The sequence below is a fragment of the Staurois parvus genome, unplaced genomic scaffold (assembly GCF_062004578.1).
Source record: "Staurois parvus isolate SC_StPar_1 unplaced genomic scaffold, SC_StPar_1.0 ptg000291l, whole genome shotgun sequence".
Taxonomy (NCBI): Eukaryota; Metazoa; Chordata; class Amphibia; order Anura; family Ranidae; genus Staurois; species Staurois parvus.
Genome location: NW_028318087.1, coordinates 2,786,886 through 2,812,956, shown reverse-complemented (window position 1 = coordinate 2,812,956; position 26,071 = coordinate 2,786,886). Strand labels below are relative to the sequence as shown.

Here is a 26,071-nt window from a genome sequence, read left to right as displayed (position 1 = left end):
CAGTGCCACCAATACAGTGATCAGTGCTAAAAAAAAAAAAAAAAAAGCACAGACACTGTACTAATGGCACTGGGCAAGAATGGGGTTAATGTGAGGGGGATCAAAGTGTTAATTGTGTGCTCAGAGCGTTTCACTAGGGGTCAGGGGGTGTGTTCTTCACTGTAAGCAGACTGCTCGCGATGGCTGTACTGTGCACAGCCATCCCGAGCAGTGTGCTTGAGCTGACAGGGAGGAAGACTGTTTGTAAACAAAACAATCCCCCCCCCGTCGGAGATGCTCGGTAATTACCGGCCGGGACCCGTGATTGATAGTCGTGGCCACGAATGGCGGCGGGGTAAGGCACATGGCCAGCGTGCACCCCTACTGGAAAATACGAAATCACGTATGTATACGTAATTCTGCACAGGTGCCACCCTGTAGCAGTATATCTGCTATAGGGCGGTCCTTAAGCTTTAAACCAACAAGTAACATAAAAAAATAAAAAATTATTAAAAAAAAATAGAATGCAAGTCAAATTGTTTATTACTGTCTGTATCCCTGTTGGAGTTAATACCACATTGAGCATTTGAGAGCAATTGAAAGTGTGTGTGTATGTATGTATATATATATATGTGTATGTGTGTATGTATGTATGTATATATATATATATATATATAATATGTGTGTATACACACACACACACAAAATGTGTATTATGTATGTATATATGTGTATATATATATATATATATATATATATATATATGTGTGTGTGTGTGTATGTACAGTGGATATAAAAATTCTACACACCCCTGTTAAAATATCAGGTTTCTGTGATGTAAAAAAAATGAGACAAAGATAAATCCTTTCAGAACTTTTTCCACCTTTTAATATGACCTATAAACTGTACAGCTCAATTGAAAAACAAACTGAAATCTTTTATGGCTTTAGGTATGTGTGGGGGAGGGGGATAAACATAAAAAACTAAAATAATGTGGTTGCATAAGTGTGCACACCCTCTTATAACTGGGGATGTAGCTGTGTTCAGAATTAAGCAATCAGATTCAAAATCATGTTAAATAGGAGTCAGTACACACCTGCCATCATTTAAAGTGCCTCTGGTTAACCCCAAATAAAGTTCAGCTGTTCAAGTAGGTCATTCCTGATATTTTCTTAGTCACATCCTACAGCAAAAGCCATGGCCTCAGACAGCTTCCAAAGCATCAGAAGGATCTCATTGTTCAAAGGTATCAGTCAGGAGAAAGGTACAAAAGAATTTCCAAGGCATTAGATATACCATGAAACACAGTGAAGATTATCATCATCAAGTGGAGAAAATATTGCGTAACAGAGACATTACCAAGAACTGGACGCCCCTCCAAAATCGATGAAAAGATGAGAAGAAAACTGGTCTGGTAGGCAGCCAAGAGGCCTACAGAAACATTAAAGTAGCTTCAGGAATATCGGGAAAATACTGACTGTGTGGTACATGTGACAATCTCCCGTATTCTTCATATGTCTAGGCTGTGGGGTAGAGTGGCAAGATGGAAGCCTTTTCTTACAAAGAAAAACATCCAAGCCTGGCTAAAGTTTTGCAAAAACACATCTGAAGTCTCCCAAAAGCATGTGGGGAAATGTGTTCTGTTCTAATGAAACCAAGGTTGAACTTTTTGGCCATAATTCCAAAAGATATGTTTGGTACAAAAACAACACTGCACATCCCCAAAAGAGCACCATACCCACAGTGAAGCATGGTGGTGGCAACATCATGCTTTGGGGCTGTTTTTCTTCAGCTGGAACTGGGGCCTTAGTCAAGGTAGAGGGAATTATGAACAGTTCCAAATACCAGTCAATACTGGCACAAAACCTCAGGCTTCTGCTAGAAAGCTGAACATGAAGAGGAACTTCGTCTTTCAGCATGACAACGACCCAAAGCATACATCCAACATACAGCCAGGAAGATTAATATTTTGGAATGGCCCAGCCAGAGCCCAGACCTGAATCCGATCGAAAATATGTTTTTGCAAGGAAGAGTGGGCAAATATTGCCAAGTCAAGATGTGCCATGCTGATAGACTCATACTCAAAAAGACTGAGTGCTGGGATCAAATCAAAAGGTGCTTTAACAAAGTATTAGTATAAGGGTGTGCACACTTATGCAACCATATTATTTTAGTCTTTTATTTTTACTTCCCTCCACCTAACAAATTTCAGTTTGTTGCTCAACTGAGTTGTACAATTTATAGGTTACATTAAAGGTGGAAAACGTTCTGAAATAATTTATCTTTATCTAATTTTTTTACATCACAGAAACCTGACATTTTAACAGGGGTGTGTAGAATATATATATATATATATATAACACGCGCACGCACACACACACACACACTATATTGCCAAAAGTATTGGGACACCTGTCTTTACACGCACATGAACTTGAATGGCATCCCAGTCTTTGTCCGTAGGGTTCTATATTGAGTTGGCCCACCCTTTGCAGCTATAACAGCTTCAACTCTTCTGGGAAGGCTGTCCACAAGGTTTAGGAGTGTGTCTATGGGAATGTTTGACCATTCTTCCAGAAGTGCATTTGTGAGGTCAGGCACTGATGTCAGACGAGAAGGCCTGGCTCGCAGTCTCCGCTCTAATTCATCCCAAAAGTGTTCTATCGGGTTGAGGTCAGGGCTGTGTGCAGGCCAGCCAAGTTCCTCCACCCCGCACTCATTCATCCATGTCTTTATGGACCCTGCTTTGTGCACTGGTGGGCAGTCATGTTGGAATAGGAAGGGGCCATCCCCAGACTGTTCCCATAAAGTTAAGAGCATGAAATTGTCCAAAATGTCTTGGTATGCTGACGCCTTAAGAGTTCCCTTCATTGGAACTAAGGGGCCAAGCCCAAGCCCTGAAATACAACCAGACACCATAATCTCTCCTCCACCAAACTTTACACTTGGCACAATGCGGTCAGGCAAGTACTGCTCTAGAGTCGAGTGGCAGCATGCTTTACACCACTGCATCCAAAGCTTTGCATTGCAGTTGGTGAAGGCTTGAATGCAGCTGTTCGGCCATGGAAGCGCAGTCTTTGAAGCTCTCCACTCACTTTTGTTGTGCTAATCTGAAAACCACAAGAAGCTTGGAAGTCTTTATCTATTGACTCTGCAAATAGTTGGCAACTTCTGTACACTGTGTGCTTCAGCATGCGCTGACTCTGCTCTGTCATATTACGTGGCCTACCACTTCATGGCCGAGTTGCTGTTGTTCCCAGTTGCTTCCACTTTGTTATAATACCACTAACAGTTGACCGTTGAATATTTAGTAGCAAGGAAATTTCACGGATGGACTTAATGCACAGATGACAACCTATCACGGTACCACCTTTGAATTCACTGAGCTCCTGAGAGCGACCCATTCTTTCACAAATGTTTGTAGAAGCAGTCTGCATGCCTACAGTGAAGGAAATAAGTATTTGATCCCCTGCTGATGTTGAATGTTTGCCCACTCACAAATAAATGATCAGTCTAAAAATCGAACGGTAGGTGTATTGTAACACTGAGAGACAGAACAGCAACAAACATTTTAAAGAAATGCATGTCTAAAAAATTATGCACTGATTTGCATGTTCATGAAGGAAATAAGTATTTGATCCTCTATCAGCAGGATTTCTGGCTACCAGGTGTCTTTCATACAGGTAACAAGCTGTGATTAGAAGCAGTCTCTTAAAGGGAGTGCTTCAAATCTCATTTTGTTACCTGTCTAAAAGACACATGTCCACAGGAGCAATCAAACAATCAGATTCCAAACTCTCCACCATGGCAAAGACCAAACAGCTGTCCAAGGATGTCAGGGACAAGATTGTAGAACTACACAAGGCTGGACTGGGATACCAAACTATCGCCAAGCAGCTTGGTGAGAAGGTGACAACAGTTGGTGCAATCGTTCACAAATGGAAGAAACACAAAACAACTGTCAGTCTCCCTAGGTCCTGTGCACCATGCAAGATCTCACCTCGTGGAGTGTCAATGATCATGTCAACAGTGAGGAATCATCCCAGAACTACACGTGAGGATCTTGTCAATGATCTCCAGGCAGCTGGGACCACAGTCACCAAGAAAATAATTGGAAACACACTACGCTGACAAGGATTGAAATCCTGCCGTGCCCTTATGGTCCCTCTGCTCAAGAAAGCACATTTCCAGGTTCCGTCTGCAGTATGCCACTGAACATCTGAATGTTGCATAGGAGAACTGGTTGAAAGTGTTGTGGTCAGATGAGACCAACATCGAGCTCTTTGGCATCAACTCAACTCGCTGTGATTGGAGGAGGAAGAATGCTGCCTATGACCCCAAGAACACCATCCCAACTGTCAAAACGTGGTGGAAACATTCTGCTTTGGGGGTGTTTTTCTGCTAAGGGGACAGGACAACTGTACTGCATCAAAGGGACGATGGATGGGGCAATATACCATCAAATCTTGGGTGAGAACCTTCTTCCCTAAGCCAGAGCATTGAAAATGGGTCATGGCTGGGTGTTCCAGCATGACAATGACCCAAAACACACAGCCAAGGTAACAAAGGAGTGGCTCAAGAAGAAGCACATTAAGGTCCTGGGGTGGCCTAGCCCTTCTATTTTTAGACTGATCATTTCTTTGTGAGTGGGCAAACATTCAAAATCAGCAGGGGATCAAATACTTATTTTCTTCACTGTAGGTGCTTGATTTTATACACCATTGGCCATGGAGGTGATTGGAGCACCTGAATCTAATGATTTGGAGGGGTGTCACAATACTTTGTGTGTGTGTTTATATATATTTTGTAAGTGTGCAGTGTTTCATTTGTGTCTGTTACCTTTAGTGGCTAATGAGGAAGATGAGGCTGATGATAAAGGAGAACTAGGTGGACTGTTCCATGTCAGTCGTCCAGAGAAGGAATCTAAAAGAGCAGCTAATGCCCTGGACTGCTCCAAATTTGTGGTTGAGAGCCCTCAAGACTGGGATGCTGAAGAGGTATGTTTATTTTTTTTTCCCTCTGTATTAGAGTTTTCAAAGCTGTAGTAAACCACTGAAAAAAAGATGGGTCCCCTGCAGGATTCAATTATAATGTACTAGAATGCCCCACTTACTAGCACATTATGACACACTTACCTGCACACGGAGCCCTCCAGTGCAGCACTGTTATGGCTCCCCTGGCACCTCGATCTTCACCCGGTCTTCCTTCTGGTTTTGCAGGCCCTGGCTATCTGAATGGCTGGGGCAGCAATTACATCGCTCCCTCGCATGTGCATGGGAGCCCCGGATTTAGTATGGTGCTTTACACTCAGCGGCATACTGTGTGCCCTGAATGCAGAGTGTCACTGCGCATGCACGGGTGGTGATATTATTATTATTATACAGTATTTATAAAGCGCCAATGGTTCGCTCAGCGCTGTACATTACAAAGGGGGACAGAACATGTGACAGAACAATACAATGCAAAACATGAGGGGATCGAGGGCCCTGCTCTTTGGAGCTTACAATCTAGGAAATCATCGGCTATTGCTGTTGTGAATATCTCCTAAGCAGTGACATCTAAGATATTCATTGTACCTACAGGTAAGCCTGATTGTAAGCTTACCTGTAGGTACAAGTTAAACTAGGGACTTTACTACCACTTTAATACTGTACAATAACCGCTCCCCACCTCCTCTTTATTACAATGCGTGTAGCGTTTGTATCTTCTGGCATCAAGGAGAGTGTGGTAATGATGGGGTCGTAACCTTGAAACACCAACCTGATGCAAATGGGTTGTAGGCTATAAAAGAATCTTTATCTAATTTGGATAAACCCCAGAACACAACGCCTCCTTTATGGAAAACTAATGATGCATTCGAGCTTGGTGCTTATCATGAACTGACTGGCGCAATGCAAGGGAGCCACTTTATATTTTTTGTCCCTTTTTATAAATAACCTGCCTGATGGTAAAGGGGAGCTGATGATATTAATATAGTAGAGGCCTGCTCATAGTCCTCTTGGGAATACCAACCCTTTTTTCTCGATATGCAGGTCATATGAATGTCAATAAGAAATGGGGCCGTATGGTGGCAGCATAGACGCAAGGGTAAAAGACAAGACTAAGTCTATTTGTCCCCAGGATCCAGGGACCTTCTGAGTGCAAAAAAAATAAATGTATTTGAATGTCACACTGATACTGTTATGCTATATAAGCAATTTTATTAGTTTAGGATGTGACAGGTTCATTTAAAGTGCAAGAGATTGAGAATTTTTGTTGTTGGACATTTATTTTCCTGTGTGTGTCTTTTAGGTCATGGACTGCATCCTTGACTGTTTTGTAACTGGCAAATGGGAGGCAGATAAAGATGCAGAAAAATTGCTGGAGGAAGATGGTAAGTGCTGCCCACATTTGCTATGCATTATTACATAAAGTGGAAGCAAGGGTGATTTCATTTTAAGGGTTCTAATTTTTGCTGATCTCACTACAGAGAAATCTTCTTCAAAAGATATTGAACAAGTTTGCTGTATTGTACTAAATACTGCATATTGGTTTGCTAGTCATAAATATAAATGTATTTCTGAAGGAAATCATTAATAGAGTTTAATATCCTCCATCTCCACCTCTCAATAACCCTTGAGCAACCCATATGCTTAATGCCTAAAAACCCATCATGTCTATAAACGGTAACAATATTTCTTGTTAGGGCGCTGCCAGTGCCTCTTCATATTTGAGATAATAGCATTTAGGGCAGGTTGAGGTAGGAGCTTATTTTAGACATGTGTCTTTAGTCCATTCCATCTGAAATCAGTGATTGCCATGTCATATATATTGGTGCCCTGAGCTAAATCATCAGCTTTTTATGTTCAAGGTCATTATATTCTATTTACGATTATAAGATTGACTTTAGAAAGTAAAATCCGGTCATCCGCATATTTTGTCAGGTATCCAGAATATGTGCATAAAGATGAGGTATGCTAAAACCCCCATTATTTTCCAGGAATAGGACAACAAAATTGTAGCCCAAGGTCACTGCTGAAAGACCAGGATGACATTTCTAAGCCTTGGAAAGGTTTTACTATACAGTCAGGTCCATAAATATTGGGACATCGACACAATTCTAACATTTTTGGCTCTATACACCACCACAATGGATTTGAAATGAAACGATCAAGAAGTGCTTTAACTGCAGACTGTCAGCTTTAATTTGAGGGTATTTACATCCAAATCGGGTGAACGGTGTAGGAATTACAACAGTTTGCATATGTGCCTCCCACTTGATAAGGGACCAAAAGTAATGGGACGATTGGCTTCTCAGCTGTTCCATGGCCAGGTGTGTGTTATTCCCTCATTATCCCAATTACAATGAGCAGAATAAAGGTCCAGAGATCATTTCAAGTGTGCTATTTGCATTTGGAATCTGTTGCTGTCAACTCTCAAGATGAGATCCAAAGAGCTGTCACTATCAGTGAAGCACGCCATCATTAGGCTGAAAAAACAAAACAAACCCATCAGAGAGATAGCAAAAACATTAGGCGTGGCCAAAACAACTGTTTGGAACATTCTTAAAAAGAAGGAATGCACCGGTGAGCTCAGCAACACCAAAAGACCCAGAAGACCACGGAAAACTGTGGTGGATGACCGAATTCTTTCCCTGGTGAAGAAAACACCCTTCACAACAGTTGGCCAGATCAAGAACACTCTCCAGGAGGTAGGTGTATGTGTGTCAAAGTCAACAATCAAGAGAAGACTTCACCAGAGTGAATACAGAGGGTTCACCACAAGATGTAAACCATTGGTGAGCCTCAAAAACAGGAAGGGCAGATTGGAGTTTGCCAAACGACATGTAAAAAAGCCTTCACAGTTCTGGAACAACATCCTATGGACAGATGAGACCAAGATCAACTTGTACCAGAGTGATGGGAAGAGAAGAGTATGGAGAAGGAAAGGAACTGCTCATGATCCTAAGCATACCACCTCATCAGTGAAGCATGGTGGTGGTAGTGTTATGGCGTGGGCATGTATGGCTGCCAATGGAACTGGTTCTCTTGTATTTATTGATGATGTGACTGCTGACAAAAGCAGCAGGATGAATTCTGAAGTGTTTCGGGCAATATTATCTGCTCATATTCAGCCAAATGCTTCAGAACTCATTGGACGCCGCTTCACAGTGCAGATGGACAATGACCCAAAGCATACTGCAAAAGCAACCAAAGAGTTTTTTAATGGAAAGAAGTGGAATGTTATGCAATGGCCAAGTCAATCACCTGACCTGAATCCGATTGAGCATGCATTTCACTTGCTGAAGACAAAACTGAAGGGAAAATGCCCCAAGAACAAGCAGGAACTGAAGACAGTTGCAGTAGAGGCCTGGCAGAGCATCACCAGGGATGAAACCCAGCGTCTGGGGATGTCTATGCGTTCCAGACTTCAGGCTGTAATTGACTGCAAAGGATTTGCAACCAAGTATTAAAAAGTGAAAGTTTGATTTATGGTTATTATTCTGTCCCATTAATTTTGGTCCCTTAACAAGTGGGAGGCACATATGCAAATTGTTGTAATTCCTACACCGTTCACCTGATTTGGATGTAAATACCCTCAAATTAAAGCTGACAGTCTGCAGTTAAAGCACATCTTGTTCGTTTCATTTCAAATCTATTGTGGTGGTGTATAGAGCCAAAAATGTTAGAATTGTGTCGATGTCCCAATATTTATGGACCTGACTGTATGTCCTACCAGATAGATATCAGGTGCTCAGTCAGACAGTTGTTTTAGCTTGCCAGTATGTCTCAATAGCCAGAGTTATCCGCTCATTCATGGTGTATGTGCCTGAGGTACCAAACAGACTCCCATGTAATCTGATTTCTGAAATGGAAACATGTTTGCTTTTCTTGCTGAGTAAATTAGTAGTAGTAGCAATGTCCTAAAAAAGAATAGAGGGTTTTTGGTATAATGTTTTAAATCTGTTTTTTCACAGAAGAACTCTATGGCGATTTTGAAGATTTGGAAACAGGGGAAGTACACAAGGGCAAACCAGAGTCTCAAGATGAAGAGGCAAGAAATTAAAACAACTGAAGACAATCCCTCTTTTCTATAACATATCCAATGTAGTACCCATATGCTCAAAACACATTTTTAATACCAAGCAAAATGGATGGGGAAAAAAAGTCTGTTAAAAAAAAACAATTCGAGTTACATTAGCATTACCTAAGGTTTCACCCCCCCCCCGAATAGCATATACCTACTTTTAATCTGCTCCCTTACCGTTCTATTCAGTTGCGAGGAATGTGGAAAGTTGCTCTAATTGAATCTTACGCAGGCTCCCATGTGACATTGCTTGGTCGGTCACCAAGGACTTGCCACAGACTTATGTGAAAGTTTTTTTAGTTAGTGTTTTAAATAGCACAGAGTATGGCTTATATATGTTTTACACATTCCCTAGAAAGTGCTTGTATAGCTATATCCTGTGGCATTTAGTAAGCTAAGGAAGTTTTCCACAGTCTAGGTGTGTGGGGAATCCTTCATATTCCTGCTATTTATTTGCCAGCAGGATGAACTGGACCTGCACCCAGCCATAGTAGAAGAGCATGGGAGCTGAGGTCTACCTGAAGCAGTTTGTTTAAAAGACAAGAAGGAAAGAATGAGAGTTGTATTGAGTCCAGAGATGCACTAGTAGATCTCCCTGCTCTAGTGTCATTTAGACATTTGTTGTATTATTGTATTACGCAGAGTGAAGGCGAGGATGAAGAAGGTGATGAGGAGGCAGGGGGCCAGGCTGCTCCTGCAGAGCAAGAAGAAAAGCAACGTCTGGAGAAGAAACGTAAGCTAAAGGAGCGGTTTGATACGGAGTACGATGATGGGGATCCTGAAGCTACATATTTTGATGACCTGAAAGGAGAGATGCAGAAGCAGGCAGAGGTCTGAATTATACACAATTTTATATTTAAAAGTTTATTTTTCTTTCTATGCTTTATGTGCTTAAAAATCTAATTGTCATTTGTTTCCTTAATATAAATGTGTTTATTTGCCTTGTACTTTCCTGTTGAGAAAGTGAGAAGTCAGTTTATTCATTCACCTTGGTAGTGCTGATTTTCTCCTCCTAAACTTTAGTTTACATTTGTCCACTGCATCTACAATATGCCTTCTGCTGATTTTGGCCTCTCATGATTTTCACCCCCAGCTGAACCGCGCTGAGTTTGAAGACCAGGATGACGAAGTCCGCGTTCAGTATGAAGGTTTTCGGCCTGGCATGTACCTCCGCATAGAGATTGAAAATATGCCCTGTGAATTTGTGGTGAACTTTGACCCTCATTATCCAATGATTTTAGGGGCACTGGGAAACAGTGAAGGAAATGTTGGCTATATTCAGGTAATGCTGTTTAATTGCATTGTTACTCCCATGTGTATTTTTGTTTGTGTGTGTATATCTATTGAACTGTCTTTCTTTTTTTTTTTTTCTTTTTCTTTTTAAAGCAGATAGTTTTTACTTGAAAACCAGTAAGCTTCCATTTTTTTTTTCTTCTCAAAAATAGTCCAAGATAAAAATAAAAAAAACATCAGAGGAGTCTGTCACGCAGGACAGTAACATTAAAACAACCACTGTAAAGATTAGACTGACATATAAAATTGCCATAAATCAAGTCGCCAGACAAAATGCGCACAGACAACCGAAACAATTAAAAACCAAACCTAAACTAATTATAATGTCCTCTGGACTGTTAGTGGTGTAATTTGCCCTATAAGGGTATCAAATGTATGTGACCGAAAGTGGAAGGTGATGCAATTCATCTCAGGTGAGCAATTCCATATTCTATTTGGGATATTAGACCTGAGGCTTCTTCGATGGGTACCTCCTGTGGGCTAGGTGTAGACAGAGGTCTGTCAGTATGAGAGGGAAGTTGATTATCCAAATCTGTATTTATATGTTTGCCGACAGGCTAAGGTGAAAGCTGCCAAAGTATGATTATACAAGGCTGGAAGCCACTTCTCCACTCAACACCCTATCATTGACCATGTGAAAGGGGGCCAGACTGGAAGTACCTAGCCAGGCCTTCCAAAGTTTCGTACATTTACCAGCACCTCTGTGCTGATAGACTAATTTTTCTCGAGATAATGTGTCATTGACAGCCTTAACCTAGCTACTCTGAGAGGGGGAGATGGAGACAGCCATTTTTTAACAGTGAGTTTCCTGGCCAGAAACAAAAGGCAAAGAAAAGCAGTATGTGTGTGGGGTTCATGGTTTTACTCATCCAACCAACCCAATAAGCAGAGTTTAGGATCTAATGAGAGAGTAAGAGAGAACATGATAATGAGCTCTATCAAGGACACCCAATACCGCACCAATTTAGGGCATTTCCACAACATATGTATCAATGTACCATTCTGTACTGCACAGCATGGGAACAAGGGAGTGTCCCTTCTGTGCCATTCATATAGTTTCTGTGGGGTGCGGTGCATGCAATGGATTCTAGAACAATTGCGTGAGTTTTTGGGATGTAGAAACAGATACATAGGAAACGGTAAGTATCGTGGACCACTCCTTGTCCATGATATTTTCTAGGTCTTCAGCCCCATGCGGTTCGCATTTAGGGGTGCTGCCTTAGAGACCTGCTTTATCAAGGCCCAATATATCTAACCCTCTGTAGAGGCACTCGCGTACTATACATACTGTTACTTAATTTTATTTTCTTTTATTACAGGTATTGCCAACATTTTTATGCAGCACTTTATATAATATATATTTACATTAGGCTCTGCTCTCAAGGATTTTGCAGTTTAAGGTCCCTACCTTGCATGCATACATACACATCCTAGGTCCAATTTAGACAGGAGTCAAGTATCGTACCACCGTGTCTTTGGAAAGTTGGAGGAAAAAAAAGTGATAGTCAATATAGTGACTAACTTATAGGATTGTCTGTATGATGAGTGGATTTACAGTGCTACTTTTAATTTTCTGTAGATGAGGCTAAAGAAGCACCGATGGCACAAAAGAATTCTAAAGACAAAAGATCCCCTCATCTTTTCCCTGGGCTGGAGGCGATTCCAAACTGTCCCCCTTTATTACATTGAAGACCACAATGGACGCCACCGGCTTCTCAAGTACACGCCAGAACACATGCACTGTGGAGCCACTATATGGGGTGAGTACTGGATTCTGTAAAGTCAGATAAAAGTAAAGCTTTAACCACTTGAGTTCCGAAAGGTTTTACCCTGTTCATGACCAGAGCCTTTATTTTTTCTATTCAGCACTGCATTAATTTAACTGGCAATTGCATCCTGATGCATAACTGTATGCAAATTAAATTATTAATTTTTTTTATATAAATAGAGCTTTCTTTTTGTGGTATTTGATCACTACTGGGTTTTTCATTTTTTGTGATATAAACAAGAAAAGACAAAGTTTTGAAAAAAAAAAAAAACCCACTATTTTCTACTTTCTGTCATAAAATATATCCAAAAAAACAAAACAAATTGCATCATAAATTTAGGCCAAATTGTATTCTGCTACATGTCTTTGGTAAAAATAATCCCAATAAGTGTGTATTGATTTGTTTGAAAGTTTTAGCATCTACAAACTCTGGTATATACAGTAGATTTGATCAGTTCTGATGTCCTGACGGTCTATCTTATTTCTTGAGGCCCTTAAATTCCAGGACAGTACAAAATCCTCCCAAATGACTGCTTTTTAGAAAGTAGTCTGAGGCATTTAGTACGAGGCATGGCAATTTTTTTTTAATTGTATTTTTTTTTTCTCACAATTTCTTTGGAAATGAAGAAATTAAATACAAAAAAAAAAGTTTTTACAAATTTTTTTTACATACTTTTACCAGTGCACTGCAGCGTCATTGTATGACTGGTGCAGTGGTGAACAGAGGCATTGACTGGTGACAGTATGTTTTTAATAAAAAAAAAAAAATTTTAAACTTTTTTTTTCATTAACTTTTTTTTTTAAATTACTTGCTATTTTTTTTTACTTTAATCGGAGTATTTCAGTGTCACCATAGTAACCCTGTACTACTCAGGGGGTGGGGGGAATCTGGGATTTTTTTTTCACACTTTATTACAATGAAGATCATTGTAACAGCAAAGTTTTCAACTGTCATAAATGGGTTACATTTATGACAGCTGTGATCACTACTGATCTCTGGCTACAGCTAATCGCATGGTACAGGGTGCTGCTGTGATTGGCCCAGGTACTATGTGATAGCTGTGGGCCAATCACAGCATAGGAAACACAGCTGTTATGAATGACTTCATTCAGAACAGCTTTGTTGACATTGTGATCATGTGATCACATAGCCATCACATGATCACCGGGCCCAGAGTACTGGGATCCGCAATGTGCTGTTTTTGGTGGACACAGCTGTCACGGGGGGCAAATGTGTGCTGCTTGCTCCTGAACCAAAGTAGGCAAAATGATTACATGTGCACAAAGCTCAAAGAGGTATAAACATAATCTGCTTTCCATTGCAGTGAAAGGTGGTAATGATTTGAACTGGTTATATTTAGCAATATAGCTTCCTTGTTTAAAGGGTAACTTCACTTTTGTGGGAGACCAAAAAAATTGTAATATAGCGTAAAAAATTATGACACACATTATTAAAGCAGAGTTCCTCCCAAATGGGGAAGTTCCGCTTTATTTGTTTCAGGTACTTGTATAGCGCCGTCAATTTACGCAGCGCTTTACATATATATTATACATTCACATCAGTCCCTAACCCTCAAGGGGTGTACAATCTAAGGTCCCTAGCTTACATTCATACATACACATACTAGGGCCAATTTAGACAGGATCCAATTCACCTACCAGCATGTCTTTGGAGTGTGGGAGGAAACCTGGAGTACCCGGAAGAAACCCACGAAGGCACAGGGAGAACACACAAACTCCAGGCAGGAGGTGCCGTGGCTGAGATTCAAACCATTGACCTCAGTACTGCCAGGCGGAAGTGCTAACCCATTTAGCCACTGTGCTGCCCAAGATTGGTCCCCTGCTCCCCATTAAGGATTGGCACCTTTGGGGAGGGGCAGGGGGGGAATGGGTACCCGCTTCCACTTCCGCTGCGATCACCTAGGCGATTGGAAATGGAAGTTGTCCTCCTACCCTCCCTCCCCGCAGTCTTGCTTCTAGCGCTGTCCCTCCCACTCCCAGTCTGAATGGCTTCTAGCGCTGTCCCTCTCACTCCCAGTCTGAATGTTGATGCAGGAGGTGACTGGAGGCAGATATTGAGACAAATTCAGGTTCTTACACCATTTTAAAAATATTTTTTTTTAAATAAATGCACAACTGCTTTACTTGATGATTTTTTTTTTTTCTGCCTGGACTCCAGCTTCAAGTTAAATGTTGAATTTGTAATAATTTTGCTTATTTTTTTTTTTATGCTTTTTGTATGTGTACGATAATTCACACAACTAATTTGTTTCACTGTTTGTGTTCAGGGCCCATCATCCCCCAAGGAACTGGCTTTCTGGCTGTTCAGTCTGTTAGTACCACAACAGTGAGTATATACCCTACATTACCTAAATTTTGTGATTTTTAAAAATTGATGGAATTGCAACTTACTGGTGGCTGCATTAGTTTTTTCCTTTTTTCACTTTTTTTTTTCCTCCTTTATTTTAACCTTGTAATTCTAACACACTTTCTGTATTAATGAACAAAGAACAAAAAAGGCACTCTCATCGTGCATTACCGTGGTACACCACTTATTTATTGTGTAATCAAATAGATATATGCTCACAAACCAAAGGATAATAAAAGCAGTATGATTAGTCCGCAATGGCAGTCAATGCAATGCTGTGCCCCAATTGGGGATAAGCTGATGCGTTTCGGGAGACGAACCCCCTTCCTCAGAGCTTAAGTGTGTACCTGCTGATCCAATACTTATATGCCAAAAAATGCTAAAGAGGTCAAATAGTCCCTCCCCCCACAACCACATGGCGGTCCAATCACAGTAAGGACCGATTGGACCCACCTCCGAAAAAAAAAAAAAAAAATTCAAATTAAATATAAGTGAAAATAGAAATAATAAGATGTATATGCATGAATGGATGGATAAATAAATGAATGCACAATGAATGAAACGCGTCAGCTTATCCCCAATTGGGGCACAGCATTGCATTGACTGCCATTGCAGACTATTCATACTGCTTTTATTATCCTTTGGTTTGTGAGTATATATCTATTTGATTACACAATAATACATGATGTACCACGGTAATGCACGATGAGAGTGCGCCCTTTTTTGTTCTTCATTAGTACCCAGATTTCCCAATCTTTGAAGGGCTGCACCTCTTCGTTTGCCATTGTGAATTCCTTTTAGTCTGCATGAAGATCTGAGCGCTGGTTTCATTTGTTACTCTTTCTGTATTGAATGGCATTGTCAGTCTAGGAAAGGGAATATGTTAGGACTACATAACACTGTCCTAGGACTACATAACACCTTTCTCTCTTCTCCATAGCAGGGGAGGTGACTTGTAGTCCATGGACATAACAGGGAACAGTGCTAACCGGTAACTTCTTGTGCTATCTGTCTGTGTATTGCTGTTAACTTGCTAGATTCTGGCTGGCTGGCACTTGTTGAACAGAGATGATAATAAGCTTTCAGTGGTATATTTAAGTGACCAAAAAGCAGAAAAAAAGAGAAACCAGTAGATGCCAACCAGTAGAGACATACACTCTACTGGTTGGCATCCAAAGTGTGTAAGGACAATCTGACAATGAATGTTGGCACTTGTAGCCTTTCAGCTTGATACTGTTAGGGCTAGTTCACACTAGTGTTGCTCTATGAAGAGCAATCTGAACATGAGAATTTTTAGCAGGCAGTGAGGAGGCGTTGCATGGCCTGCGGTTGTGGGGCACCCCCATTCAGTTAAATGGGTCACATTCAGTGGGTGGTACTGTTTTCTTCATTAGGAAATCTCAGCTCTCTGCCAGGGCACGCAGAAAAGAATGCTTTTCTATGCACCCTGTTCACACTTCCCTGTAGTTGTCACCTGCGGTGCGGAAATCTGCACCACTCTGCAGGTGAGCTGTGCCAAAATGCACAGAAAACACCTGCATCAGGGGGAATATGATAAACAGTCTGGGGTGATTGGTGCAGTGGGGGTGGGGCAATTACAAGAACTGAGCTCCCTGTATGGCTCTCTGTGCAGCAGCTGGAAGCCGCTGCTCCTCCTCTCCCTCCCGTGGCTTTCAGCAGCCTCATGGAGAGCCCTAGAGCAAGATCAGTTCTTGTAATTGCACAACGCTGCCACACCGATCACTCCCAACTGTCAATGGGGTTCCTTCTGCTGCCCAGGCCCCACTGTGTGATACCCCTCTTCCCCCAGCAGCGCTGCTGACTTCCCTCCTCTCCCGCTGGCTGCTGTGGGGAATGTGTCAGGATTTAGAGCAGGGTAAGTGGCCAGTAAATATGTCATCTACCAACCCCTTTCTTGTCTGAATGAGCAGAGTGAATGATCGGTACCAACGCTGTTCATTCAGGACTGAAACATAGTAAACGGTTACTCTATGGCAGTGTTTCTCAACTCCAGTCCTCATGGACCCCCAACAGGTCATGTTTTCAGGATTTCCATTATTTTGCACAGGTGATTTGATCAGTTTCACTGCCTTAGTAATTACCACAGCTGTTTCATCTGAGGGAAATCCTGAAAACATGACCTGTTGGGGGTCCATGAGGACTGGAGTTGAGAAACACTGCTCTATGGGGACGGAGCAGCTGTACGAACACAGCCACAGGTTCTAGTTTGACAGGTGACATCCACATGCCTGTCATATTAGGACCTGTGGCTATATTCATACAGTTGCTGCATTGCCATAGCATAACATAGGCTGCCTGCACACAGCTCCAGCCACATGAAAAAAAAATCTGGTTCACAATGGTCAAGCCATATCACCCATATGAATGATCCCCAAGACCTTATTCACATACAGAGCTTTATTAACTCAATACAGTTTAATCTTTTAGATTTAGCAGGAATTTTATAAGTTATGTTGTGTATGTGTCCACTAATAATGATTTTATTGTATTTTTTGTGAAAAGGAAATGATGACACAGGAAATAGTTTAAAATCTCACAAAAAAAGCAGGTAAACGCATAATGAGATGAAAAAAAACCCCATAAGAAACTAAAAAAAAAAAAGTTAAAAACTTAAGTAAACACAAGTGTTTCCATATGAGTTTTTAACTGCATTTTGTATTTGCACAAATGTGAACCAGCCCACACAGTGCCCTTCCCACTGACGTACATTGCTCTTAAAGTTGGGTGGCATAGAAAACAAATTATTGTGGGTGTCTGATTTTGGCAACCATTTGCATATTAGCAAGCTGCTGCCTTGATCAGCTCCTTCTCTCAAATAAAAGAGTAGACCTCACCATTGAAGACATCTGAAGGGGACATTGGGTAATACTGTGTTAGCCATGACAGCTGGTCGGTGATATACATTTCTAATAGGATTGTGTTTCTTTTCTTATAGGCAGATTTTCGTATAGCTGCTACAGGTGTTGTCCTAGATCTGGACAAATCTATTACCGTGGTGAAGAAACTGAAATTGATAGGATATCCCTGCAAGATTTATAAAAATACTGCTTTTATTAAGGTAACATCTCACTGCACTGCTGTCTTGTTTAGGGATTTTGAACTGGTGTTTTCCCCATATATGTTATATAAAATACTTTAAAGTGATTGTAAAGCTGTATTTTTTTATTTTTTCAAAAAACAAACATGTTATACTTAACTGCTCTGTACAGTGGTTTTGCACCGAGCAGCCCTGGACCTCCTTTTCTGGGGTACCCCACTGACAATCTTGGCTCTTTCTTCCCACTGAGCACCCTCCATAGGGTGCTATGGGGGCATTCATGCAGGTTCACTCCCAAGCTGGCTTTTTGTCTGTAAACACACAGAGCGTGGCTCGGCTATGCTCTCCTCCTCCCCTCACTGGCTGTGTTTGACAGCAGCTGGAGCCAGTGGCTTCTGCTGCTGTCTGAGCCTATGAGGAGGGAGAGAGCTGAGGGAGTCGCTGCTCTTGTGCACATTGCTGGATGGAGATCAAGCTCAGGTAAGTATAAGTGGGTCTTGGGGGAGTTGGACAAATAATAAGGTTTTTCTTTTTACCCTAAAGTATAAGTTCACCTTTGGGAACATGTTAAATGTTCCAACCACTGCAGTTGCTGCCTGATTGTAGTCATGTGGCAAGATAATATTTTGTTAATATCTTTTAAGGGACAGATTTTTCAGGTGTTGCTAGCCTGGGTGAATAGATATGTCTTCAGCACGGCTCTGTAGACGCACAAGTCAGGAGCGTGCATACAGCGTGTGTCCCCATAGCAAACAGCTTGCTAGGGGGAACACACAAAGAAGAGGAGGGGCCGAGATCACCAGCGGGGGACCTGAGAAGGAGGATCGGGACCAGTTTGTACAATACGACACAGAGCAGGGGAGTATAACATGTTTGTTATTTTATTCGAAAATAATTTCAGACTTTAGTAACACTTTAAGCCAAAAGGTTGATTAGGGTTGTAATCATGGCACATGGTGTTTTCTGTAATAGGTGAGGGATCGTTTACAGGTTTTTGAAGAATCAGTTCTAGTTATTCAAATCTGAACTTTTGCAGAAGAGATTTTTAATCCCTAAGAGTGATGTGACATGACAGCATTACCAGAGTGCACATCGGCAATCTACAGCTGGCCACACGTTACAATCTGATTGAACAACCTTGTGGAGATTTGTCAAAATCTATGTAGTGGTAATCCTTGCGTGGACAATTGAATGCAACATGTGTGAGCAGCATGAAGGGGATATTTATTTTCACCCTTATTTGTTTGTATTGGACTGATGTGTCTTAATTTTTAGTTTATAGTAAAACACATTTACATGTCCTTTCGGTTTGCTACTATTTTTTCCCCCCGATATTTCACTTTTTTTTTTTTTAGGGGATGTTCTCTTCTATCCTTGAAGTGGCAAAATTTGAAGGTGCCGCAGTCCGCACGGTGAGTGGTGTTCGAGGGCAGATCAAAAAAGCCCTGCGGACCCCAGAGGGGGCTTTTAGAGCAACATTTGAGGACAAGCTCCTAATGAGTGGTGAGTAATTTGTGCTTATGAGAAGTGCAACTTTCTGGATGTCATCCATACATGCTGGTCAAGAACTCTGCTGGCTGAGAGGAGTCAGACATTTTTTCATCTCTGTATGCATCTTTGATTTTCTTTAGTGTGCTTTATTTCCCTGAAGAAAAGTTCTTTGATAAATGGAGTAACGTGACAATTGGTACATCATTCACAGTATTTATGTGGTAACAGATGTGAAGAGAGCTTGTTCTGGCAGATAAAGGGTGTTACGGTGGTTGAGTCTAAGGCTAGGTTCACACCTATGCAGGTTGTGTTTTCAGCCACTTCTGCATTGAGTTGTGCATTGCGTTTCTTGGTTTTTTGCACTTGCGTTTTTTATGTGTTTTTCATGCCTTTCGTGGTTATTTCTTTCCTTGTTGCTAGGCAGATTTAAAACTCAGCAAAAACACAATACGTGCTTTCCTGCAGCGTTTCCATTGAAGTGAATAGAACCAAAAACGCTAATTTTTGCTTTCAAAAAAGATCCTGACCCTTTCCAAAAACCACACTGGGTGAAAAACGCACAGAGGTGAACATGTCCCATAGGAAATCATGTTAAATGGACTGTACTGCGTTTCTGCAAAACTCTGCAGAAAACACTTATGTATGAACCTAGGGTAATTGAAGGCAGGTGGCTTTAGCACTCAGAGGGAAGAGTCTGCTTGTCAGTCAAGTGTATCCTGTGGAAGCCATTGCTGCTGAGGCAGCATGTGTGATATGGCACTGGGAGTCGAGGCCTGCCTGGTCACACAAAAGGACAAAGCGACAATGATTTTTTTGAGCCACTGCATTTGCATGACAGCTAGGCAGTTGGCATTTTCAGAAGTAGAGGTCAGCAGTGGTAGCTTCCATGCTTTTCTCATAACAGCTTTCCTTTAGGAATAATTGGGAAACCCAAATAGGTATTCTAAGTATTGAGTTGGTCATCTTTTGGAGATGTACTGTGTTTACCAGCATACAGTATCTGGATTCCTTTTCACCCATTCTTTACCTTTCTTGCTCTCTCCCTCCTGTTAGATATTGTATTTCTCCGCACCTGGTACCCAGTCACTGTGCCCACCTTTTATAATCCGGTCACCTCGCTGCTGAAACCTGTGGGGCAGAAAGAGACCTGGACAGGAATGAAAACCATTGGGCAGCTGAGGCATGAGCTTGGCATCAAACAGAAGCAACGGAAAGATTCTCTGTACAAGGTACTTGCAAGCTTTATTCAAATGAAAGTAGACATGATACCAACAAACATCGGTCTATTATGGTATGTGAAAACAAATGTTCCTTTCTGTGTTTCAGCGGATAGTGAGACAAGAAAGACACTTTAATCCACTGCACATTCCCAAAGCTCTGCAGAAAGCTCTTCCATTTAAAAATAAGCCCAAAATGATGGAGAAGAAGGGCAAGATAACAAGAGACAAAGTGCGGCCAGCTGTAATTAGAGAACCTCATGAACGCAAGGTAGGAGCACCATAACTTTTCATAATGATTTTGAATACATGTGTAGTGCTCAAATAAGAAAAAAAAAAAAACACATAGAAATCTGCTTTTTTTACTCTTCTGTTGTTTGCTTGGTGGACTAGGGTTCAGTCATATAAACACTATGGGGGTTATTTACTAAAACTGGAGAGTGGAAAATTTGGTGCAGCTCTGCATAGAAACCGATCAGCTTCCAGGTTTTATTGCCAAATCTTAACTGAACAAGCTGAAGTTAGAAGCTGATTGGCTACCGTGCACTGCTGCACCAGTTTCAGTAAATCTTCCCCTATGGCTCTACAACAGTGCTGACCAATCTTTTGACTTTCCCGGGCCACACTGGAAGTAGAGGAATTGTCTTTGGCTACACATAAAATATGTTATCTATACTCAGCTGATGAGCATAAGTTGGGCAGATCACACGTTAACGATCACTGACATAATGATACCTATCTAAGTAGCAAAACCTAATTTTTTTTTTTATTTTGTAACATTTTTTTATTATAAAAGTAAAAGGGCAATATAAAACTAGTGTGATACTTGACACTGTGATAAACTAACGCATTCTCAATAAATTCTCAAGGTGCTCATCAGATATTTTGGTTCTAATTTTTCCCTTCGTGTTGCTCACAAATATAGGTGCTGCTGAAAACTGATGAATAGGGAGTGATTGTGAAAAGTGGGATTTTTTTCTTTGGGAAGATTAAACCTATAAGTCCAATAAAGACACTGTAAAATTTTTTCTTTGGCTGCATGTGTTTGCGAAGTGTAAATTTCATTGTTACAAAAAAAAAAAAAAAAAAATCCAACATTTTTAAGCAAGTTTACAATTGTCTGTTGGGCAACATTCATAGCCGTCTTGGGCTGCAGAGTAAGCACCCCTGCTCTATGGGTCACTATGGTTTCTGAATAATCATGTTACATTATCAGATTTCACCAGTAGGTGACACTGCAGAGGAAATCAATCAGTGAATCTTTAAAATAAATCCGTAATCCACAAATAGAGGATTCTTCCACCATATGATACAAGTACCCAAGATATTTCCGTTAACCCTTTCATGACCAGAGGGTCATTAATGCATAGATGGCCACACCTAATTGAGTCTGTAATGCTTGACCCACAACTCTAATTTAGCTATTTAAATAATTTTTCATGAACTTTTAAGGACACGGCTTTTATCTGCTCAGTTTTTTAGGCAGCAGGTGATCAATGTAATTGGCTTGCCATGCAGATTGATTACCTACTGACTCATAGCATAGACTGGAGCTGATTGAGACAGTGTGGTCTGATAAACTCGTGTATGCTCCCAGTTGTCAAAAATATAGATCAGCGGTTCTCAACCTGTGAGTCGCGACCCCTTTGGGGGTCGAACAACCCTTTCACAGGGGTCTCCTAAGACCATCGGAAAACACTTATTTCCGATGGTCTTAGGAACCGAGACACCGCTCCTCTATCAGTCTCCAGGCGGGTCCGCCCACATGCAGATACGTCCACATTTCCCTGGACCGCAATGTGTGCGCGGGATGACATGCCGCCCCTGTCATCTGGCCACATCCCTGGGATCACTCAACAGCTCCGCCTCCTCGCCAGTGATTGGCCGCCGGAACTGTAGCTCACGAGAAGCACACAGGCGGCCAATCACCAGCGAGGAGGAGGAGCCAAGCAGCAGCGCGAAGATCAAAGAAGATCGAGCGAGGGAGCGGTCGGAGAAGGAAGACAGCTGACAGGTAAGTGTCTGTAGCGTGCAGATGTTGCTGCTGCTGCAGCCAGTTAAGCTGGCTGTAGATGGGAGAGGGAGGGAGCGAGCCCAGGCTGGAGCAGGAGTCGGCAAGGTAAGTATCATTGGTGTCAGTGGAAGAAATAGTACCCCATCATTGGTGTCACTAATACCAATGATGGGGCACTATTCCTCCCCCCACTGACACCAACGATGGGGCACTATTCCTCCCCCCACTGACACCAACGATGGGGCACTATTCCTCCCCCCACTGACACCAACGATGGGGCACTATTCCTCCCCCCACTGACACCAACGATGGGGCACTATTCCTCCCCCCACTGACACCAACGATGGGGCACTATTCCTCCCCCCACTGACACCAACGATGGGGCACTATTCCTCCCCCCACTGACACCAACGATGGGGCACTATTCCTCCCCCCACTGACACCAACGATGGGGCACTATTCCTCCCCCCACTGACACCAACGATGGGGCACTATTCCTCCCCCCACTGACACCAACGATGGGGCACTATTCCTCCCCCCACTGACACCAACGATGGGGCACTATTCCTCCCCCCACTGACACCAACGATGGGGCACTATTCCTCCCCCCACTGACACCAACGATGGGGCACTATTCCTCCCCCCACTGACACCAACGATGGGGCACTATTCCTCCCCCCACTGACACCAACGATGGGGCACTATTCCTCCCCCCACTGACACCAACGATGGGGCACTATTCCTCCCCCCCACTGACACCAACGATGGGGCACTATTCCCCCCCCCCCCCACTGACACCAACGATGTGGCGCTACTCCTCCCACTGCGCAGTTACAGTTATGAAGTAGCAACGAAAATAATTTTATGGTTGGGGGTCACCACAACATGAGGAACTGTATTAAAAGGTCACGGCATTAGGAAGGTTGAGAACCACTGATATAGATGAACATTCCCAAGGCTTGTTGTGTCTCAGAACATTAAGCTTTAGATTGTGGATACCTAACCGTTACACTGGAAATTTCTTTAACATTAGAACGCTTTAATAACATGCTTCAATTGTGTCCTTTGTAGATAAGTGCTCTCCTTGCTGCTTTGGGCACAGTAAATAACTACAAGAAACAGAAGGCCAACACAAAACACAAAGCACAGAGGAAGGATTTTATGCACAGCAAGCAAAAGGAGGAAGAGGACAAACTGAAGAGACAGAAGGAAGCCAGGAAAAAGCTTTTCCGTGCAATCGGACAAAAAGAGAAGAAAAAACAGAAGTCAAGTCTCAAAGGCAGCAAAGAACTCAGCTGACAATCCTGATCTTTACAGATGTACAGATTTCTTTAATGTGTCTGCCCACTCCTGGGGTTTTATTTTTTATTGCCAAAAAGTCTAATGGGTTTATTCAGTAGAGCAGTGCTGAAGGGCGATATGGAATAACCAGTAACAGCCAATCAGATTTCAGTACAGTACACAGTGTTCTGTGGTACGGATTTTCTTGCACTCTTAATAAGCCTGTTGCTATATAAAATTTTTTAATGCAGATAAATTTATCTTATACTCTATTAGGAGTAGAAGCATGTATATAACACAATGTTAAAGCATGTCTAAACTCGAAAACAAAAGTGTAATATATTGCAACGTACCAGTCCTTCCATGTGGTCGTTTTCTCAGGATAGGTACATTGTCAGTAAGTACAGAAAAAACCTGTCAATCTTGTCAGATATGTAATGTCGTTGTCTCTTTCTGTAAACTGAGAGGAAGTTGTTTACAAAGTCCCAGACTGGGTGACAGCTATGGCTCCATATACATACATATATACATACATATATATATTGGGCGGCACAGTGGCTTAGTGGTTAGCACGCCTGCCGTGCAGTAAATGGGTCGTGGGTTCAATTCCCAACCATGGTTCCTTCTGCATGGAGTTTGCATGTTCTGCCTGTGCTTGCCTGGGTTTCCTCCAGGTACTCCGGTTTCCTCCCACACTCCAAAGACATGCTGGTAGGTTAATTGGCTCCTGTCTAAATTGTCCTAGTTTTATACCTCGCCATGTGGGATCTCCTGCATGGTAGGGGTTGGGGAAAGACCTGGCAACCTACCCTGTAAAATAATAAAAGAGAATTCATGGAAAAAGTCACTTACGAGTAACAGTCCATGCAATCACCAAGGGTCGGATACGACTGAATGGATGGATAGATCTATATTATACACAGTGGAGAAATGAGTGTAGTGCATAGCATTACCGGGTGAAAATAAAGAGGAATGGTCTAAGAAAAAGGAACCAATGCAAACACCACATCCAGTAAGCTGTACTATAATACATTTTTGTCTTTGACTTTGGATGCACATTAAGGTTTTCTTGCCCCAGGCTTTCATATAAAAGGATGGAGCACAATTACAATTTAGACACTGTACAGATAGTAGATTTGTAGGTGACAGGTGCAGCTTTTTTTTTTTTTTTTTTTTTTTTAAAGGTGTTTAAAGATTTGTGAATAACTTTATTTTTGAAGTATATGTTGCCTGTAGAATTTGCTGTCTGTGCATTGGTAAACCAATATAAAATACATTACTCCAAAACAGATGTGTGAAACGCAATTTTTTCAGGGAAAATTTACTTTTTTGCCAATGTGTTTTCTCTAACAAATTTTAAATTGTATGGCATATCCTAATTAAAAAGAACAAATGAGCCAACACTTTTTTTTTTTTTTTTGTCATTCATTACTGGAAAAGCAATACTCGGACGCATCCGCTAGTATTAGCAATCAGTAAGGTGTCTGTAGTGTTTTTACATTTGGTTCTATGTGTATATCGTGTTTTCTTTGGGCTACTGTTAAAAAAAAACAAAACAAAAAACTTTCAATAAAGGTACAGAAAAAAAAAAAGTCCATAAACAGCCGCATGATATGCTGACATTTATTCCTATGGCTTCCTTGTAACTTGCACTGCTGCTGCAAAACAGAAAAAATCCCAGCTTATTGAAGCTCAGGTATCTGAACAAATTGAATGGACATAGGTGTTGGTGAACCCTAATAATGAACTTCTCGTATTTGCTCCCTTTTTATTATGCTAAATATACTGTTGAAAGCATTGTGTGTATATATGTTCAAAAAGTGTAAAAAATACCTGTTGTTCTGCCAGAAATCCAGAAATGTTCTGTGCCCTGCGTACACTGATGTCTTGTCTTATCGGCTATGTTTAGCCTCAAAGGTTACTACTGTGAGCTACAGAACACCTTTCCTCTGTAATGGAGAGGAGAATGTGTTCTGTAGTCCTGTCCTAGGTTGACTGTGTGGGTTCCCTTAAAGACAGAACAGCGAGTTAGCGTAGGACCGGAATTATTGCTACTAGCCAGAATCACAAGCTGAAAATGAAGGAAATAAAGAAAATGAATGCAGCCACCACATTTAAAGTGTTACTAAACCCACAACAGTAAAATCAGTCTATATACAGTATAGCATGCTTGATATACACACTGTGGAACCTAAGGGGTTAATCCTCTGCATTGTGTACAAATGCCATTTCATCCTGAGTTCTCTGAGCCCTCCCCTTTTTCCAGTGTCCCCCTCTCAACTCCTGATAAGACATATCGTGTGGAGACATTCTGCACATGCACAGTTTGGTTTGTATTGCTAGAAAGGTTTTTTTTTTTTTAAGTTGGGAAAGTGCATGTGATCAGCAAAGGACCAATCAGCTCTGTCCAGACAGAGGTCAACGGTTCTGCATCCTCCTAGAGCAGAAAGAAAACAACTCCTCCAAGTTTTAACCAGTGATCTGCTGGACATTGATAGAAGTCACAAGAGTGCTCTAACTGCTGATTAGAAAAGGT

General features: G+C 41.6%; 1 protein-coding gene across 2 annotated transcripts in view; it reads left to right on the top strand.

The window, feature by feature from the left end:
* BMS1 (BMS1 ribosome biogenesis factor) overlaps nt 1–25,136 on the top strand; it is a 54,898-nt gene extending 29,762 nt beyond the window's left edge. For both annotated transcript variants that reach the window (XM_089682502.1, XM_089682501.1), the window contains exons 12-23: nt 4,825–4,976; nt 6,271–6,352; nt 8,936–9,012; nt 9,688–9,876; nt 10,139–10,327; nt 11,918–12,098; nt 14,395–14,453; nt 17,431–17,553; nt 18,888–19,035; nt 20,077–20,252; nt 20,350–20,511; nt 23,326–25,136. In XM_089682502.1, the coding sequence (XP_089538628.1) occupies nt 4,825–4,976; nt 6,271–6,352; nt 8,936–9,012; nt 9,688–9,876; nt 10,139–10,327; nt 11,918–12,098; nt 14,395–14,453; nt 17,431–17,553; nt 18,888–19,035; nt 20,077–20,252; nt 20,350–20,511; nt 23,326–23,553 (1,766 nt within the window). In that variant the 3' untranslated portion in view covers nt 23,554–25,136. The remainder of the gene's footprint in view (nt 1–4,824; nt 4,977–6,270; nt 6,353–8,935; nt 9,013–9,687; nt 9,877–10,138; nt 10,328–11,917; nt 12,099–14,394; nt 14,454–17,430; nt 17,554–18,887; nt 19,036–20,076; nt 20,253–20,349; nt 20,512–23,325) is intronic.
* The last annotated feature ends 935 nt before the right edge of the window (nt 25,137–26,071 follow it).